We start from the raw sequence: 19,088 nt of genomic DNA, 5'->3' as shown, positions 1-19,088 counted from the left end.
AGGAGTCTTATGGCTTGGGGGTAGAAGCTGTTTAGAAGCCTCTTGGACCTAGACTTGGCGCTCCTGTACCGCTTGCCGTGCGGTAGCAGAGAGAACAGTCTATGACTAGGGTGGCTGGAGTCTTTGACAATTTTTAGGACCTTCCTCTGACACCACCTGGTATAGAGGTCCTGGATGGCAGGAAGCTTGGCCCCAGTGATGTACTGCGCCTTTACGCACAACCCTCTGTAGTGCCTTGTGGTCGGAGGCAGAGCAGTTGCCATACCAGGCAGTGATGCAACCAGTCAGGATGCTCTCGATGGTGCAGCTGTAGAACTTTTTGAGGATCTGAGGACCCATGCCAAATCTTTAGGGGGAATAGGTTTTGTCATGCCCTCTTCACGGCTGTCTTGATGTGCTTGGACCATGTTAGTTTGTTGGTGATGTGGACACCAAGGAACTTGAAGCTCTCAACCTGCTCCACTACAGCCCCGTCGATGAGAATATAGTATGCTTCTCGGAGTCATGGCTGAACAAGGACATTGAAACCTGTCTAGTATTACAGACTAGACAGGTTACCTTAGCGTTCCTGGGCAAAGGGACTATGGTGGTTTGCTTGAAACATGTAGGTATTACAGACTAGGTCAGGGAGAGGTTGAAAATTTCAGTGAAGACACTTGCCAGCTGGTCATCGCATGCTCTGAGTATGCGTCCTTGTAATCCATCTGGCCCTGCGGCCTTATGAATGTTTACCTGTTTAAAGGTCTTACACATATCGGCTACGGAGAGCGTGATCATACAGTCATCCGGAACAGCTAGTGCTCTCATGCATGGTTCAGTGTTGCTTGCCTCGAAGCGAGTATAGATGGCATTTAGCTCGTCTGCTAGGTTTGCATCACTGGGCAGCTCTCGGCCGGGTTTCCCTTTGTAATCTGTGATAGTTTGCAAGCCCTGCCACATCCGATGAGCATCAGAGCTGTTGTAGTAGGATCCGAACTTAGTCCTGTATTGACACTTTGCATGTTTGATGGTTTGTCGGAGGGCGTAGCGGGATTTCTTATAAGCGTCTGGATCCCGCTCCTTGAAAACGGCAGCTCTTACCTTTAGCTCAGTGCGGATGTTGCCTGTAAAAACAGATTTCAGTTTCCCTGCATTCAAATCACTGGCCACTAGGAGCGCCGCCTTTGGATGATCATTTTCTTGTTTGCTTATGGCTCTATACATCTCGTTGAGTGCGGTCTTAGTGCCAGCATCGGTTTCTGGAGGTAAATAGACAGTTAGGAAAATACAGATGAAAACTCTCTCGGTAAATAGTATGGTCTACAGATTATCATGAGGTATTCTAACTCAGGCGAGCAGAACCTCGAGACTTCCTTAATATTAGAGGTTTATTTATTGTTTACACAAATTATTCAAGGGTCGCTTTGTTATTTTATTTTTAAACTAAAATGCTTGATTGCATTTAAAATCATGAATGACTGGTATGCTGTGTGATGACATGAACTATTGAATGATTGATTGATACAGTAGCCTATATAAGTATGGAAATATAGGCCTAAGTAAGGTACAGTATTAAAACTAAGGCCAACAACTCGATGGTGGTTATACAAGGCTGCTATACTAAGCCTACTAATGATAATGACATTTCTTATTATTATAATGAGGATCATAATAATAATATTAATAATAACAATAAGAAGGAGATCAAGAAAAAGGAGGGTTATTATTATTATTGTAAATATAATTTTTCTGACAATTTGGAACAGTTTAAACAGCATTAAATGAATTATAAATGATACCAGAGAGGCTGTTCTAACGGGGGAAAAAGTGTAAAGCCTTTATTACAGCATAGCAAAGATAAAAAACAGCCCAATTAGTGAAATAGTTTATCAGACATGTGGTTGCGTGAGGCTTGGTGCTCCCGGAATCAGTAGGCTATTAAACAAACACTCAAACAGACAACAGAAGCAGGATCTGTATTTTTTTCTGTAGATATATATGGTTGATTTATAAAGCCAGGAACATTCAACAGTTAGGCTATTGATTATATACCTAATTAAGTTGGGGGTTCTTCCTCACTTTTCTTCGACAATAAAGCAAGGGCTGTTTTCTCGTCTCCTCATTCTGCTGCTGCCTCCGCCACATTGTTATCAACACCAATATGCTGGTTAACGTTGCTTTTATGCACATAGCAACATGGTCTAGGAAAAGGCGCCAGTTCAACAGCGCACTGGTGTGTTTCAGAACCGCGGACAGCGACCACTGTCCAATTTTTATTAGTGTTGCACCATTGTTCTTACATAATATAACCATATACAATTTCAGTAGCACATGTCTTAGAGTGATGGACTGTGCCATCCCCACGGCCTCCACAATGGATCAGTCCACTCAGATAGGCGTGAATCAGACCGATGTCTTGTCCTGTTATTAACTCGCCGCCGTAGTCTCAGTGCCGGCCTCTATAGCTCTGTCTTCTCCTTCTACAAGTGTCGGGGATTTGGGCCTGATCCGGGATAATCAATATGTCTTTTGCCTCTGACTCATTGAAGTAGAAGTCCTCATCCAAATGGAGGTTAGTGATAGCTGTTCTGATGTTCAGGAGCTCTTTTCGGTTATAGGAAACGATGGGGGAACCATTCTGTACAAAATAAGTTATGATTAGCGGCAAAAAAGACACAAAATAGCACAATTGGTCGGGAGCCTGTAAAATGGCCGCTTTCCAAAGCAGCTCCATTCTCATTCATTCATAATGATGAGTGTAGACAGTAGGTGTGTGTGTGTGTGTGTGTGTGTGTGTGTGGGTGTGTGTGTGTGTGTGCGCGCGCATCTGTATGTCTGTGTGCACATTTATGTGTGTGTGTGCGTGTGCGTTCTTGCGTGTGTATGTGTCTATCTGGCCATGACCTGTATTTCACACGCCTTCTCTGTTTAGTCAGGTGATTAATATGACTGATTTATCATGCTATGTCAGTATGTCATGTTTACCTAGTGATCAGTGATCAGCTACATAGGCTGAGGGAGCAAGTCCTTACTCATGCATTTACCCTGAGCTGTTTCATGGTATTGGCTGTGTGTGTTGCAGTGTGTTGCTGTGTGTATAACCCTGTACTTTATCCTCGACGGTGATGTGTGTCGGTGAAGACTGCTCAGTGCACACTAAAACCAAATGGTTCTATATAGTGCCAAATAAGGGTTCTTTGGCTTGTAACCATAGCATAACCATTTTATGCGCTATATGGAACCCTTTTAATTTAAATAACCATGCTCATAAGGTTCTAAATGGAACATGTATGGTGCTGTAGAGAACCTTTCCTAAGGTTCTATAAAGAACATTGAAAAAAAAGTAATATATAGTACCATCAAAAATTTTCCGCTATGGTTACAACCCTTTTTGGGGCTATATAGAACCCTTTTTTATGGTTCATTATAGAACCTTTATGGAGAATGGCTCTATAAAGAACCTTTCTAAATCTCAAAGGTTCTTTGTAGAACCATACAGGGTTTTTTATATTCTGGTGTTATATTGTTAAAATTCCATAGGTTTTATTATTGTGTTTATTAACAAGTTGAATCAAGTGTATTAGCTCTGGAACGGCTGGGGTTCCCAGAGGAGAGATTTGAGATCTACTGACTTAGTCATCCATTATCAATTGACACAAGGCCATAAATGAGTCTTTCACAATGCACCTTCATTGGCCATATTCATATATAACATGTTCTAGCATAACACAACAGATTAGATTAACAGGAATGACACTCACTCACGGTTGCACAATAAGAGCTGTCAACAAACCACACCCCAAAATATTATAATGATCCGCTGTCCCTACATTTTAATTATCACTAAAAGAAATGCAAAGATCCATTGACGGCTTAAAGGGTTCTCAGTATGGTTCCACATAGAGCCATCACCCTTCCCAAAGAACCCTTGAGATTTTTTTTGGGGTGTGGCGATTTGTGTGTGCTGTTTCTCATGTATGTGTGTGTGTGTTTTCCCCAGGGTTGTGGTTGTCGGTGGGGACGGCTCGGTGGCCGAGGTGGCCCACGGGCTGTTGCTCCGTGCCCAGATGGATGCAGGCAGGGACACAGACTCCATGTTCACGCCTGTCCGAGCAACACTTCCTCTAGGGCTAATACCAGCAGGTGAAGAGCAAGGGTGGTGGCGCACCCACACACACACACACACACACACACACACACACACACACACACACACACACACACATACACACACACATACACACTCACACACACACACACACACACACACATACACATACACATACACATACACATACACACACACACACACACACACACACACCAGCAGGTGAGGAGCAAGGGTGGTGGCGCACCCATACACACACACACACACACACACACACACTCACACACACACACACACACACACACACATACACACACACACCAGCAGGTGAGGAGCAAGGGTGGCTTGAGCGCTCTCCTCTGCAGCTGTTTTCAATCCTCCCCCAATATTTAGAACAGCTTTTCTCCGGGTGATGAGATGACCCTGTAGTTTATGAAGAGTACATCTGCTATTACAACACCATATTGGTTTGAGTGGTTTTAGTTTGAATGTTACTACACACCATCAGGCCATAGAGGTCAGGGTGGTTCTAAATGTTTTCTTGAAGCATAGCTGACAGAGGATTGTCACATTTCAGCGCTGTAATATTGTGCTTACAGATCTAAGTGATTTCTTAGCCAATCAAAACTTCTCCAGAACCATGTAATTGACAAACATCACAATATTGTCCAATATCAAGGACATTTCCATAGCGAGAGGGATTTCCTCTTCTGTTGAAAACAAACTGGTCGTTCAAGCAAATGTATAATTTTATATTTGGTTTAATTTGGTTTGATTGCACTGGGAGCTAATTGCCGTCTATTTGAGACGGAACAACAATTATACAGCATTCTATTGCACTTTAAAATTGTGAACATTGGCGGTCTATCAACCATCGTAAATGCATGTGGCTCAGACATTAGCTGATTGGATGGTTATAAAGAGCTCATCACTCCCATTATTAGTGGATTAAACCCTCATAGCCACACACACACACACACACACACACACACCATAAATTACCCTACACACCACAGCCAGCAGCGAGGGTATCAACAATGGTGGCGTGGGCCAGTTTGGCTTTTTAAGCCAACAGTTTGACCTTCATGCGTCATTCTAGGCTGTGGTGGTAAAATTGAGTGCTGTTGTTAGCAGCCAAGGATGGAAGCCCTCCAACTCTGCACCCGCTGCAAATTGGACGCTCAGAAGTCACTGTATCGCTTCATTAGTGTGTTTCCCAATGGAGTATTTGTAAAGAGTTTCCCGTCACAAACAGGAGAGCGAGGAGAGATAGGCACCCTAGGAGGAATAGATACCGCTGTACAGGACTAGGTCACTCCTGAGACTGAGGAGGGATGTGATCATATCTCTTTTGTTGAAGGAAGTAATAAACAATCTCCACAGCAGCCCTGGGTTCAAATACTGTTTAGGGGATTTCAGTTACTTTCAAAGTCATTTGGTTAGTAAGTCTTTTGATATGTTTTATTTGAAAACACAAGTAGTTGAACATTGGAATGTAGTTGGAAATACACTTGGAAAGTATTGAAAAAGCAGTTGATTCGGGCCCCATTATTAGAAAATACTCAAATACACAGAAAACAAGTATTTAAATAACAAATACTCAAATTCACATGTATTTGAACCCAGATCTGCTCCACAGTTTAGCAACATTACACCATTTGAACTTAAATGATAGGTGGTATTATGGTACTGTCAAAGTAAACAATTATATCCATAGTCTCAACAATATCCATATCTATTATATATCTCACAATTCTTGCATTTAATGCATTTGTTTGTTTTCTGAGATTTGAAAGTTGAGCTAACTAATTGCTATTGCCGTCATAGTTAAAACGTTTACATCGTAAAAAATATTATCCAATCATCACATAATCTTACTTAAGAAACAGTATCAGTAGTGTTACACAGAGGATTACAAGTATATTTCATTTAGAAAAAGGCCAATTAAACGCACTGAGCATGCTAATCAAGAAACCATTTCTAATTTATACATACATATTATACAGCTGTTTGGTATGTGTAGCATATAAACAACAGGATTCAAATTAATTGGACCGGTTTAAAGGGTTTCAGGGGGACTGTTAATTTCTTTGATATTCCAGACAAACAACCAAAATGTTGGTGCCGTTAGTTTTCCCTTCCAGGGTCTCTCTCTCTCTCTCTCTCTCTCTCTCTCTCTCTCTTTCTCTCTCTCTCTCTGGCTCTCTCTCTCTGACTCTCTCTCTCGCTCTCTTATTCTCTCTCTCTCTCTGAGACATGCTTGACTAGACTAGCATCACATTCATCTGCCGGCCGGGATGAGGAGACATTAACGGGCTTATGAATATTCATGATGTCTGCTTAATTAAGTTAATTGTTCTGCAGAAGTGCCTCGCACACTTCCAAGGACATTTTCTTTCTCTCTCTCTCCCTCTCTCGCTGGCTCTCTCTCTTCCTCTTTCTCTCTCTTTATTTGCTCTCTCTGTCTCTCTATTTCTCTCTCTCTCTTCCACTCCTCCTCCTGCATGCTAGCTCTCTTCATCTGTAATGCTGTTGTGTGTATGGGTGATGTACAGTGTTCACATGGAGATGCTAACATTGTTGGCGCAGTATGAAGAAGTGTGTGTGCCTTTTGAGAAGAGGTCATTAATGATGGTAAATGATGGAATTACCATCGCTGGTGATAATGTGAGCACCACACACAACAATGGCTAGGAACAATAGATGCTAAAACAACTGATGATGGAAAATACTACATTATCATCTACACTAGTTCCATTGTAGTATTGGGGAAATCTCAGGTGGCATTTATCTACACTGTAGATATATTGAATTATAAGGGACAATAGAGTAAAGAGGATATTAATCACACTATGCAAATGATTAGTTAATGCATAATAAGCAATTACAATGCTTATCCTCTCGAAACATTTAGAAATGTATTAGCTACTTGAAGTATCTTAATTACACTTACATTTCAATGTATTTCTTAAATTCAATTCTATGACTAATCAACATTCTGTATTTTTGATGAATGAAAATATTCCTGAAATTTCCTTCATCCACCTTATCAAATGTAATGTAATGTTATGTAATAACAGCAATGAAGATGCAGGGTCTGGAGAGGGGTTGGTTTATGGGGGGAGTCTATAACATAAGCAGAAACTTGGGAGGTCTATCTCTCTGTAGCCGATCTGTCTGAGTATGACTCCTGTATGTGTTCCGTGGTATCCACGCCACCATGTCAGAGGAGAGGCGGGAAAGGTCAGTTTCTCACCCAGCCTGTCTGTCTACAGACCTACTCATTTACAGACATCAGTTGTTATATCCTGTTAATCTGAGCAAACAACATGGCAGATAGCAGCATGAAAGGAAATGCCTACTCACCAGGTGACAGACAACCTGCTCTCTCTCTCTCTCTCTCTCTCTCTCTCTCTCTCTCTCTCTCTCTCTCTCTCTCTCTCTCTCTCTCTCTCTCTCTCTCTCTCTCTCTCTCTCTCTCTCTCGCTGCTCTCGATCTCTGCTCTCGATCTCCATCTCTTTCTCTCTCGATCTCTTTCTCTCTCTATCTCTCTCTCTCTCTCTCTCTCTCCTCTCTTCTTTCTCTCTCTCTCTCTCTCTCTCTCTCTCTCTCGCTGCTCTCGATCTCTGCTCTCTCTCTCTCCATCTTTCCTTCTCTCTCTCTCTCTCTCTCACTCTCTCTCTCTCTCTCTCTCTCTCTCTCTCTCTCGCTGCTCTCGATCTCTGCTCTCGATCTCCATCTCTTTCTCTCTCGATCTCTTTCTTTCTCTCTCTCTCTCTCTCTCTCTCTCTCTCTCTCTCTCTCTCTCTCTCTCTCTCTCTCTCTCTCTCTCTCTCTCTCTCTCTCTCTCTCTCGCTGCTCTCGATCTCTGCTCTCGATCTCCATCTCTTTCTCTCTCGATCTCTTTCTTTCTCTCTCTCTCTCTCTCTCTCTCTCTCTCTCTCTCTCTCTCTCTCTCTCTCTCTCTCTCTCTCTCTCTCTCTCTCTCTCTCTCTCTCATACTCTCTGTCTCTGTTTCTTTCTCTCTCTCTCGCTCGCTCTCTCGCTCTCCTCATCCTGTGTGTTTGTCTATGTCTGTAATCAGTACAAACACACTGACACCTGTTTTATCCCGGCCACCGCTGCCCGCAAGGTGAACTCGACCTAGTTGGCACCAGACAATATTACGTTTAATGAATGCCCTCTAACAAAGTGCACATTTAGTTCATTATTAACCCTACCTCATCCACAGACAGTGAGATACATTGTGTTTGCATAGGTTTCCTCGTCTTTTGTATCACTGTGAATCGTGATAGCTTGCCACAATCAGGTGGCTTACCTCTGCAATAATATGGTCAGCCATTATAGGTTTGGGAAATCTGAGAATGTATATACTGTAAGTGAATGAAAATAGCCAAACTACCTGGATGGTAAAGACATTCCCCTTTGAGAACGACCTGTTGTTTGATGACTGTATAATTTGTATGGCATTCCACTGACGTTGTTCTCCGTCTCTTTCTCTCCAGGCTCCACTGACATGGTGGCATGTTCTGTCCATGGCATACGGCATCCTGTTACTGCTGCAATGCACATCATCATGGGTACTTGTTCTCCTGTATTATCCCATTTCAGCTGTAGACATCACTACGATACTACTGATTATAGAGCTGCAATGGAACAGCCTGGCGGGTAGGAGCGTTGGGCCAGTAACCGAAAGGTTGCTGGATCGAATCCCCGAGCTGACAAGGTAAAAATATGTCATTCTGCCCCTGAGCAAGGCAGTTACCCCACTGTTCCCCTGGCGCAAGACGTGGATGTCGAATTAAGGCAGCCCTCCGCACCTCTCTGATTCAGAGGTGTTGGGTTAAATGTGGAAGACACATTTCAGTTGAATGCATTCAGTTGTACAACTGACTAGGTATCCCCCTTTCCCTAATGGAGCTCAAATAATATACACTGACTAGATTAATATGTAAATGTTATGCATATTTACTTTACAAGTCCACCGAGTTGTGTGTGTGTGTGTGTGTGTGTGTGTGTGTGTGTGTGTGTGTGTGTGTGTGTGTGTGTGTGTGTGTGTGTGTGTGTGTGTGTGTGTGTGTGTGTGTGGTGTGTGTGTGTGTGTGCGTGCGTGCGGCGTGCGTGCGTGCGTGCGTGCGTGCGTGCGTGCGTGCGTGCGTGCGTGCGTGCGTGCGTGCGTGCGTGCGTGAGTGAGTGTGTGCGTTTGCTCGTGTCGGTGTGCGTGTGTGTGTGTGTGTGCGTGCTTTCGTGTGTGATCCACACACAGGGTATCAGTTTCAGTATTATAAGGTTCTCTTCTGCCACAATAGAATGATAGGTGAGGAACTAGTGGTTGGTGCAATCTGGTGCTTAAAGTCCTTAATTAGCTCCATAAAGTCCTTAATTAGCTCCATAAAGTCCTTAATTAGCTCCATAGCTGCCATTGTGGGATGTGGGAGGCTATGAGCAGAGCTGCTGGTATTGTCTTCTAGATCTAGTTAACAGGTCCCTGGAAGAATGAACAGTCCCTGGAGAACGACGGGGAACGGCTGTCATCCTGTCCCTCACACGTTCTTTGTTTTTTCTCATATGATTAGATAGGGCTTTCTCACACTCGCTGAGTCTCTTGTGACAGACTTAACATAAACGTTAACAAATCTAGTAGCTGGCTTGGGCAGGTGATATTTGGTTCTGGAGTTCAGAGATTACAAGCACCTAAAACCATAAGCACTCTCGCACTCTCTCTCACACACACACACACACACACACTCACACACACCTATACTATACGTCTGTTGGCTGGTCTGCTGGTCCACAACCGACTGCAGTGATCTGCTTTTTACCTCAGTCCTGCATAAATGCAGCGAGGCTATCGTCTGATGTCTGTCTATCTGTCTGTCTGTCTCTGTGTCTGTCTCTGTGTCTGTCTGTCTGTCTGTCTGTCTGTCTGTCTGTCTGTCTGTCTGTCGAGGGAGTTGGAAGTTCCTGGTAGTGAACTGTCTGGCCTGTTGTGTTGTCGGTGCTGTGTGAGCCTCTCCTGGGCTTAGCCTGACAGACAAGAGGATTGGGCTTGTGTCAAGAGATTACACATAGTAGCAGGGCTTGGAAAACATGACACACAAAATATAATTTGTAGATTTCTCTTGTCATGGTTAAGGTAGAGACTCAACCTCTCCAAAGTCATAGAACAATAGAAAATAATCACCAAAAAATTGCCCTCTTTTTGTGGACATTCGAGCAATACATGTCTTGCATTAGCTGTATTCATGTTATAAACGCAGTACAATGTATAATAAAATCAGTTCGAAATGTAATGAAAAAATAGCATCTATCCCATGCAGAAAATTGTGTGTACAGTACAAATGGTAATCCTATTGAAACAATCACTCATGCTACAATAGACTTCCATTATAAACCCAATGCTGACCTCAACTAAACAAGATAACCCTACATTAAATCCTCTGTCTTACGTTATGGGCCATATGGTGCTGTAATCCATAACACTGAGCTAGGTGAGACTTCTAGCAACACCCAGGCCATGCAGTTCAGTCGGTGCAGTTCAGTCCAGTTCTGTCAGCGGTTATGTAGATGGATGATTGGTTTTGTGTTCACATTCTTGTACACATAGAATAGCATGTACACTGTGAGAATATTTCATACAATTCACACTTTATTCTGAATTAACAATATGGAGCAGCATTAGATAATTAATTTGTCAACAGTTTATCTCCCTGTCTAAGCATCTTATTCAGGGAATGCAAACAAACAACATTTCCTAAGTAGTCTTTTTGACATGACTGAACCCTACCTCCTTCCAAAAAACTGTCAAATCTCGCCTGATTAGAAATGAACACACAGACAAATGTTTTTCTTTTTAAGATATGTCCTTTTGGCTTGGAGGCAAACTCATGTAAACAACAACACAGAACACCTGACACCAACAGGGCATGGTGATGCTTATTTACGACAGGCCGATATAGGGCTTGTTGGTTTTCTAATTAAGCAATATTTACGCATGTGAATAAGGCCAACTGGCAGGATGTTTTAGACCTTCATGAATATTCATGAGGTATGGGATTGGGGAGCCATATATGGGCGAGACAGAAAGAGGTCAGGAATGTGTATAGGCCAATTGGATGGGAACCTGTGTCTGTACCATTAGAAGCCTATATTGCCACAAGAGCTATGACTATGACATAGTCCGATATAATGGAAGTTATTAACCAGAGGTAAATAATTGGCCATTTTGATGCTGGACTAAATGTAGGCCTACCGCTGAAATGAAAGAATGCCATACACATAGTAATTCTATCTCTGACAGAGAACACATCATCCAGTAAAAGCATGTCATTCAAGCTGAAGCATCGTGATGCCAACTTCATACTGTACAATCATTGATATCTGTGATATCTATACTTCTGCCCTCTTTTTTTCCAATCTGTGTCTCTCCAGGCCACCATCAGGAGGTAGATGTGTGTAGTTTCAGTTGTCTGAGTCGCCTCCTGCGTTTCGGCTTCTCTGCCATGTTTGGTTTCGGCGGGCGGACGCTGGCCTTGGCAGAGAGGCATCGCTGGATGCCACCCGGGCAGAGACGGGAGTTTGCAGTGATCAAAACGCTGGCAAACCTGAAGTAAGACAGTCTCTCTAGACAGTCACATGCAAAGACACACATGCATAGTGTGCACACACACACACACGCACACACACACAAAAACACACATCACACCATTTCCCTCATAAAGTGTGGCCTAATCCTACAGGGAAAGAGACTTGCCAGCCTGCTAGCTAGGGTTTCCTTCTGAACAGTCTCTTTATCACACATTAATCTGTCTCTAGGGAACCATCCCTCCTCTTCTCCAATCCAGCCATCTGAAGCCTGCTCTCTCTCTTCTCTTCTCTTCTCTCTCTTCTCCTCTGTATTCTTCTCCTTCTCCCTCCCTCCCTCCCTCCCTCCCTCCCTCCCTCCCTCCCTCCCTCCCTCCCTTCCCCTCCCTCCCTCTCTCTCTCTCTCTCTCTCTCTCTGTATGGTTATGTCTGATTGCAGGCCTGAAGACTGTGAGTTGTCCTATCTTCCTGTGAAGAAGGTCCAGACTGAAACACTGGATTCAGTAAAGTAAGTGACAGAAGACTGTCTGATGATTAGACTCTGCAGTCCAAGTTTGATAGTATTTAGCTGTGTGAATTTGATTTGAAACAGGCCTCTGTGGGCTTAATTGGTCATTGGAAGAAAACCAAAATGCCTCCGATGTAGAAGATCAACCGACTGAATATGGGGGGAGATTCTCACACAAAAAGACAAAAGACAAAATGATGCATCAGAAAACGAATTGCAAAACTTTATACAACCATTTTTTTGTTTGTTGCAGAAATGAGTCCTTAAAAGACGACATAGGTGAGTTTGTCATGGATGATGTTTAGCAATGTGAACTTTTCTATATATCATCTTCTAGTTTAACTCTCTCCTCACTAAAACTTCTCCCCCTCCTTGATCTTCTCTAGAAGAGGAAGAGTCATGGACGACCACCCGGGGTCTGTTCCTCAACGTCAGCATCATGGCCATCCCCTGTCTCTGCTCCATGGCCCCAAGGGGCCTGGCCCCTAACACCAGGTATGTGAGTCTCTCTCTCTTTTTCTTTCAAACTTATACACAAAACAACAGCGATGTCGAGGTCTTCTAAAAATAAAACATGTTAAAATAAGCAAATGAGGAATCTGGGTCTCTCTGATCACAACCACCTCCTGCATATGACTGCAATACATGCAAACCTGCATCAATGCCTACATGTGCGTGAGTGCATGCAAACCTGCATCAATGCCTACATGTGCGCGAGTGCATGCAAACCTGCATCAATGCCTACATGTGCGTGAGTGCATGCGAGCCTGCATCTGTGTCTAGTATGTGCGTGTGGTTGACTGAGCAATGTGCATGATCTAAGTCCTGGACCAGTGAGAATGGCTTGATGATTCCGAGCTGCCATGCCATGCTGTGTTAGGTGTGTGTGAGTAAATAAAGCCAATGAGTGAACTGGGTCAGTGTGTCTGTGGTATCTCAGTAGACATGGAGCCCAGCCTCCCAGCCCGGCCATTGCCATACAGGGGCCATACAAGCCAGTTCCAGGTAATCCTCTGGGATTGAGATCAGACTACGGAGGTCAAAGGCTTCTAACTGTACTAATCAGCACATAATTACTCTGATTAAAGGGAGTGGCAGAGTTTATTAAAGGGAGTGGCAGAGCTTATTAAAGGGAGTGGCAGAGCTTATTAAAGGGAGTGGCAGAGAGGGAGGACTTAAAGACCAGAGCATCTGTGGGCACTGCAGGACCAGGATTTATAGGTCGCTTAGACAAATGGTATCCTATTCCCTACATTCTTAGAATTACTGGTGACTTGAGGAACCCTGGAGATCCTCAAGGAACTTCTAGATTTCGTCAAGGAACCATTGCTAGGCAATGGTTCATATTTGCACCTTTGGTTAGTGGAGGGGTTCTTGGAGGAAACTTTTATGTTTCAATGTAGCATCGGATTCCTGGAGGAACCCTGGACTGGAAGCATGGCTTAGTAGGGGCGTGCCTTTTATATAGATATTTTTAGGCCACCCGTGGGGCTAAATGTCATTCCTGTTCATCTGTTCTGTTGTAGGTTGAACTCTGACAGTTTTGTAGCTTCAATGAGGCTTACAGAGGTGTATGAGTTCTTCAAGAGCCTTTGCAAAAGTTGGAATAGTTACCGCTTTACTACTATATGTAATCAGTAATGTTAGTCTTATTGATATTATACTATAATATGCATAAATATTCAAGGAACATTCAAAGTTGCAGTGTACAAACTGAACATGATGAACAGGAATGTAATTTACTCTAACAGGTGGACAAAAAGAACCAGCTCAATGCCACGCCTCCAATAAGCCACACCTCTAATCTTCTGATAAGCTGACACCTCTACAATATATTATTCAAAAGGTTCAAAATTGAACCTCTCCAATCACAAAAAGGTTCTGGTTTGAACCTTTACATAGGGGTTCCTCAAAGGCCCTTTTCAGAGGGGTTTCTCAAGGAACCTTTTTGGACTGGAAAGGTTCCCCATGTGGCAATTTTTAGAACCCCAAAAGGTTCTTCTAGGCTCCTGTATAGTGCACTACTTTTGTATTTTTGTTCAAAATAGTGCACTACTTAGGGAATAGGGTGCCATTTGAGACAGCCGCAGTCTGAGTCTGGCCTCAGTAATGATGTAGCATGTGGGAGAGCAACAGGCCTCACACAGTGAAGTGGAACCACACTGCTTATTATAGCATCATCAACCTTAACTACACAAGGAACAGTAGTGTTTGTAGATATGTAATATTAGCTGACACGTTTACAATAACACATACAGTAGTAGGTGTAAGTAGAACTAATGAATACCACTCTCTGTTCTGTTCCTGACATTCTCTATTCTACTGCATGGTGACAGATGACAGGAAGAATATAGGATTTGTTGCTTTATCAACCTGTTTGGATTGCATTGGCCACAGTAATGTAGTATACATATGAACAGATTTTTAAAAATGAATCTCTCTCTCTCTGTAAGGCTGAACAATGGCAGCATGGCCCTGATCACAGCAGCAAACACGTCCAGGTCAGAGTTTATCAAACACCTGAAGAGATACAACAGTGTAAACAATCAGGTGAGGTCACCAGGGTAGCCCTTCCTTCCTTACACACTCACCCACACACACCCAAATGCAAGCACGTACTTACGCACTTACACACGCAGGCGTATATGCAAACACACACACACACACACACACACACAGAGGAAATCCTGCAGTCACTAATGGAGTTAGCTTCCCTAAGAGTTTAAGTGGAATTAGCATACTGTCAAGTCAAATTAATCACTGATTGTCAGATTTCCCTAAAACACTTTTCAGGCTTATATAGATTAGTCCATTTCAGAGGCCAGCAGCCCGTCTGTCCTCTTTTTTTTTTTTTTTTTTACATCCAACACAATCTAATCTAAGCCTGTTTGTTAACCTACATTCTAAATAAACAGTTGGAGGTATAGGGTACTGTATGGCAGGCTACTGGGTGACTGTGTGACTGGGCAGGGATCACTCACAGTGGGTGGAAGTCTACCTGAGGACTGATACAAACATATTGCTTTAGTGTACTGTCATAATGTTCAGACAAATAGTTAGAGAGGACTTCATCATTTCAATGCTGTCCATCTGGGAGCAGTTCTGACTAATGTTTATGTTATTGGGCCATTTCCCATGAAAACAACAGGAAGTTGAAATTATTAAATTATGACTCAGACAAACAAACAGCCCAGTCTATTTATAGTCTGACTTCTATTGAAAAAAAAACGGTATTTGATTTGAACGATGTCTGGGAAACAAAGTCTGCAAAACAACATCCCACAAAGCGGATGGGAAGTCAGAATACATAAACCAGTTGTGGTTGGAAATGTTCCACTATCATATATAGACCCTGTACTCCATGCATTCCCTGTTTACTTCATTAACAAAAGATATGCTGTGTCGTTCATATGTACTATGTTCATGGTTACGGTGGCTTAACTGAACTGAACTGTTGTCGAGGACAGGATGAAACCTTGGTGACCAGGGTCATAGACGGTGTCATTGCTGTGTAGGGAATTGTCTTGTCTGGGACATGTATGTAGCCTGCTGCTGTGCATCACTGCCCCCTAGTGGTTGGAGTTGCAACTGACTGAGACAATGGTCTTGTTCTCTCAGTCCTTCTTTCCTCTGTTCCTCGCCTCCCTCTCAGAGCTTATTGGAGGTCCTAGGAAGGGATGTTGGATCCTCCTTGTATACAATTGGACAATAATATAATATTCTTCTTCTCCTCCTCCTCGTCCTCCTCCTCTCCAGTTCAGTTTCTCCTTCGTGGAGACGCAGACAGTGTGGGCTGTGAGGCTCCGCCCCTGCTCTCAGAGCAGCTGGTCTGATGACATCGCTGAGGACAACAGAGAGTATGACTTTAAGAACACGCCCATCATCTCCTCCGAGGGGGCCTACCCCTGGAACGTAGACGGAGACCTACTGGAGGCGCCCTCAGAGCTGCTCATCAGGTACAGCCCAAAGCCCCATAGCACCTGCACTGATAAACCTCATACATTAGGGGTTGTATTCATTTTCATAAAGCGTATCAGAGTAGAAGTGCTGATCTTAAACGTGATCCTAGATCAGCAGCCCTACTCTGAGACGCTTTGTGAACACTAGTCGACATAGTAGGTATAACTCCATCCTTTAGCTAGACCTTCAACCTGGATACAAACCCTGTCTCAAATAACATGTTACCAAGGCAGTGACCTACCGCTGCTCACTAAGTATAGCCCTACCTGTAATCTCATGATCATATTACTCTGGGTTCAATTTACACTCCTCAAAGAGAGTTCTTAGAGGTCATGTTCAGTATAATTTAACCATTAGTCTTTTTTCGATCATATATTTTAATTTAAAACTGCTTCACTGAAGTAGAAGAAAGTTAGTAGTACAGATATGGGACATTTAAAACCTCTTCAACGGATTGATTTGTTTCACCACCAGGTTACATCCCCAACTCCTGACCCTGTTTGGAGTGGACATCGAGGAGGCAGAGGAGGCACACATCAAGTGCAGCTGCATTTAACACTGTATGTAGAGCGGAATCGATACCATTTAAAGCTGTGTAAAGGGTGGAGGAGTCTATACACATACCAACCTCCACTGGCATTGCCACAGAATGTACCATACAGTCTTTCCTACTGTGCTTTACAAGAAACTGTCTTCAGTGTATAGACTGTCTACAGTTTAAACTGTCTACTAGAGAGGAGTCTTTACACACAACCTAAAACTGTATGTATGTAGGGGTTGTCTATACCCACAACCTCCATTTGCACTATCACTGAATGTTACCTACAGGCTTTACTACTGTGCATCTTTGAATGTTAGACGTCAAATAACCAAATGGAGGACTGACAGGCACATTAAATAGAAAAGTTGATTTATATTAAAGCAAAGACAACATAATAATACATTCCAGTGCAGAATTACATAAATTATCAGACCAAAGCGAAATGTGTTGACAAACAAAATGTTATCTGTCCATTTTTACATGCCACACATTTATTTATCAAAAATAAAAAATAATTTCATTTTATAGAAATGTGGAATGTGCCCCCTTTATTTTTGACAAAACTGACAACTTGGTCAGGAAAGGTTGACTCCCTGAAAATTCAAGCAGTAAAAACATGTTACTCTTTCGCATACATCACCATCATCATAGCCTACCATCTCTCCAAAACCGGAATGTTCCAATCCCTTACAGCTACAGTAAGAACACAGAATCCATTCAATCCAAAGATTCCAACACGAATCCAAAGGACTGAAAATGTTCCAAAAGGTAAGGCCAGTGTTCCGTGTGTTCCATTTGAGTCATTTCTGAAGAACAAGCTCTTTCATTTTTCATTTCTGACTGTGTTGGAAACTTCTGCTGGCATGGTGTATGAGTTGCTGTCAGACGCACGCACACACACACGAAAACGCATACACGCAAACACACGTATGCACACCTACACAGGGTGCTGTCCCCTTGAGGAGTGGCATGTGTCATTCAGTGAGTGAGTCAGTGAATTGCTGCAATGAGTGACCTCAAACAGTCTCCTTTTTTCACTACACCCAACAGCCACCTTTTTTCACTGATGACACTTCACTGGCCTCCTCATCCTTCTGTTGCCTTCAGTTCTATATATAACCTTAAACCTTATGTCCCATTCACTTCATAAGATGGTGAGCAAAAATAAAAACCTAAGAATGAAAACCTATGCAGGATGCAGGATGCAGGTACTGGTGTGCAGCTGCTGAACTGAGAAAAACCCGGAGGTCTTACAGGTCTGCTACACTGGACATGTAACTTTTGCAGAGTGTGAGATGCTCCTATTCATTTCTATGAAACACGGGTTTAAGCAGTATGGCTCCGCAGAGGCTCACGCTGGGTCTCACAGATCAACCAGAACAAATGTTCCTTCTTTCAATCTTATGGTTTCTCAATGTAGTGACACTAGTTTCACAATACATGTGTGACTTTGTGACAGTTTGTGGCTGTTTCCCCTCCCAGCCCATAACGATAAAAAATAAAATTTCATTTAATAACTGTGATAAAGAAAGGTCCTCTTGATATATCTATATACACAGTATATACACACCTATTGTGGATAGATTTGTCATATAGATGTGTATATATCGTTATATACAGATAGACTTCCTATCCATAAAGAAAAGCTTCAGCAGTGCATTCATTCATTTTTTGTACAGCAGACACAATCAATATGTGCGACCGAATCTAAGTAGTCAGGTATGTGAGAATGTTTAGCAACGGAAAATTAGCGGTCCTTAATTAATGGACAGGCACAGAAAGTCCCTGTTTCACTCTGTTTTGGAGCGTTTTCTTCTGTTTCATGCCTATTGAACAAGACCATGGAATGTTCCGTCTTCATATCCTGAGATCTTGGTGGGGAATAAAAACAGGAATGATAGGCCTGTTCTTGTGAGGCCACATAGCCCATGTTCTAATGTACATTGCATGTACGCAGTCCAATGATCTATAGTCTCACTGCACCAAGGCCAGAGGTAAAGTGCAATACATTTGTCTCGCTGACAACAAAGTTTAAGTTCTTCCTCTTGCATGTTTTAGAGAAATGACATCCTTTCTTTTGTTGATTCCTAGATTCTTAGCCACAACAGTTTGAATGGTCCCGCAGTTCTTTCCCTTGGGTTTGGATGATTTTAATCAAAATGTGCCTTTTACTAGAAAAGCTGTTCCACAGCAGTTAGTCCATGTTGTAGTATAGAACCATTCTGTATTAGGACACAGTTGGTTTGTCTCACTCTTAGGATGTACTCTCAGTCTTCTCACTCTTTGGTACATAGTCCCAGCTATCCCTCCTGATCTCCTCCTTAAACTGCCTCTTAAAGAAACCAGCCTGCGAATGAAAGAACAAGGTTCAGTTTCAGATGAGGAGAGGGAAAATAATGCTTTGCTT

The 19,088-nt window shown here is 42.8% G+C and overlaps 2 protein-coding genes across 2 annotated transcripts in view; one reads left to right on the top strand and one right to left on the bottom strand.

Moving 5' to 3' along the window:
* cerkl (ceramide kinase-like) overlaps window positions 1-17,237 on the top strand; it is a 69,356-nt gene extending 52,119 nt beyond the window's left edge. Inside the window, exons 5-13 of the mRNA XM_041868913.2 lie at window positions 3,980-4,122; window positions 8,594-8,668; window positions 11,520-11,697; window positions 12,112-12,180; window positions 12,434-12,459; window positions 12,567-12,675; window positions 14,634-14,730; window positions 15,937-16,136; window positions 16,615-17,237. Of these exons, the coding sequence (XP_041724847.1) occupies window positions 3,980-4,122; window positions 8,594-8,668; window positions 11,520-11,697; window positions 12,112-12,180; window positions 12,434-12,459; window positions 12,567-12,675; window positions 14,634-14,730; window positions 15,937-16,136; window positions 16,615-16,696 (979 nt within the window). The 3' untranslated portion in view covers window positions 16,697-17,237. The remainder of the gene's footprint in view (window positions 1-3,979; window positions 4,123-8,593; window positions 8,669-11,519; window positions 11,698-12,111; window positions 12,181-12,433; window positions 12,460-12,566; window positions 12,676-14,633; window positions 14,731-15,936; window positions 16,137-16,614) is intronic.
* The window catches only part of LOC121555107 (integrin alpha-4), a 35,126-nt gene continuing 33,071 nt past the window's right edge, over window positions 17,034-19,088 (bottom strand). Inside the window, exon 28 of the mRNA XM_041868911.2 lies at window positions 17,034-19,028. Within this exon, the coding sequence (XP_041724845.1) occupies window positions 18,936-19,028 (93 nt within the window). The 3' untranslated portion in view covers window positions 17,034-18,935. The remainder of the gene's footprint in view (window positions 19,029-19,088) is intronic.

The sequence above is a fragment of the Coregonus clupeaformis genome, chromosome 40, assembly GCF_020615455.1.
Source record: "Coregonus clupeaformis isolate EN_2021a chromosome 40, ASM2061545v1, whole genome shotgun sequence".
Lineage (NCBI taxonomy): Eukaryota > Metazoa > Chordata > Actinopteri > Salmoniformes > Salmonidae > Coregonus > Coregonus clupeaformis.
Note: the sequence above shows the minus strand (reverse complement) of the source record. Positions and strands in the feature narration are given on the sequence as shown.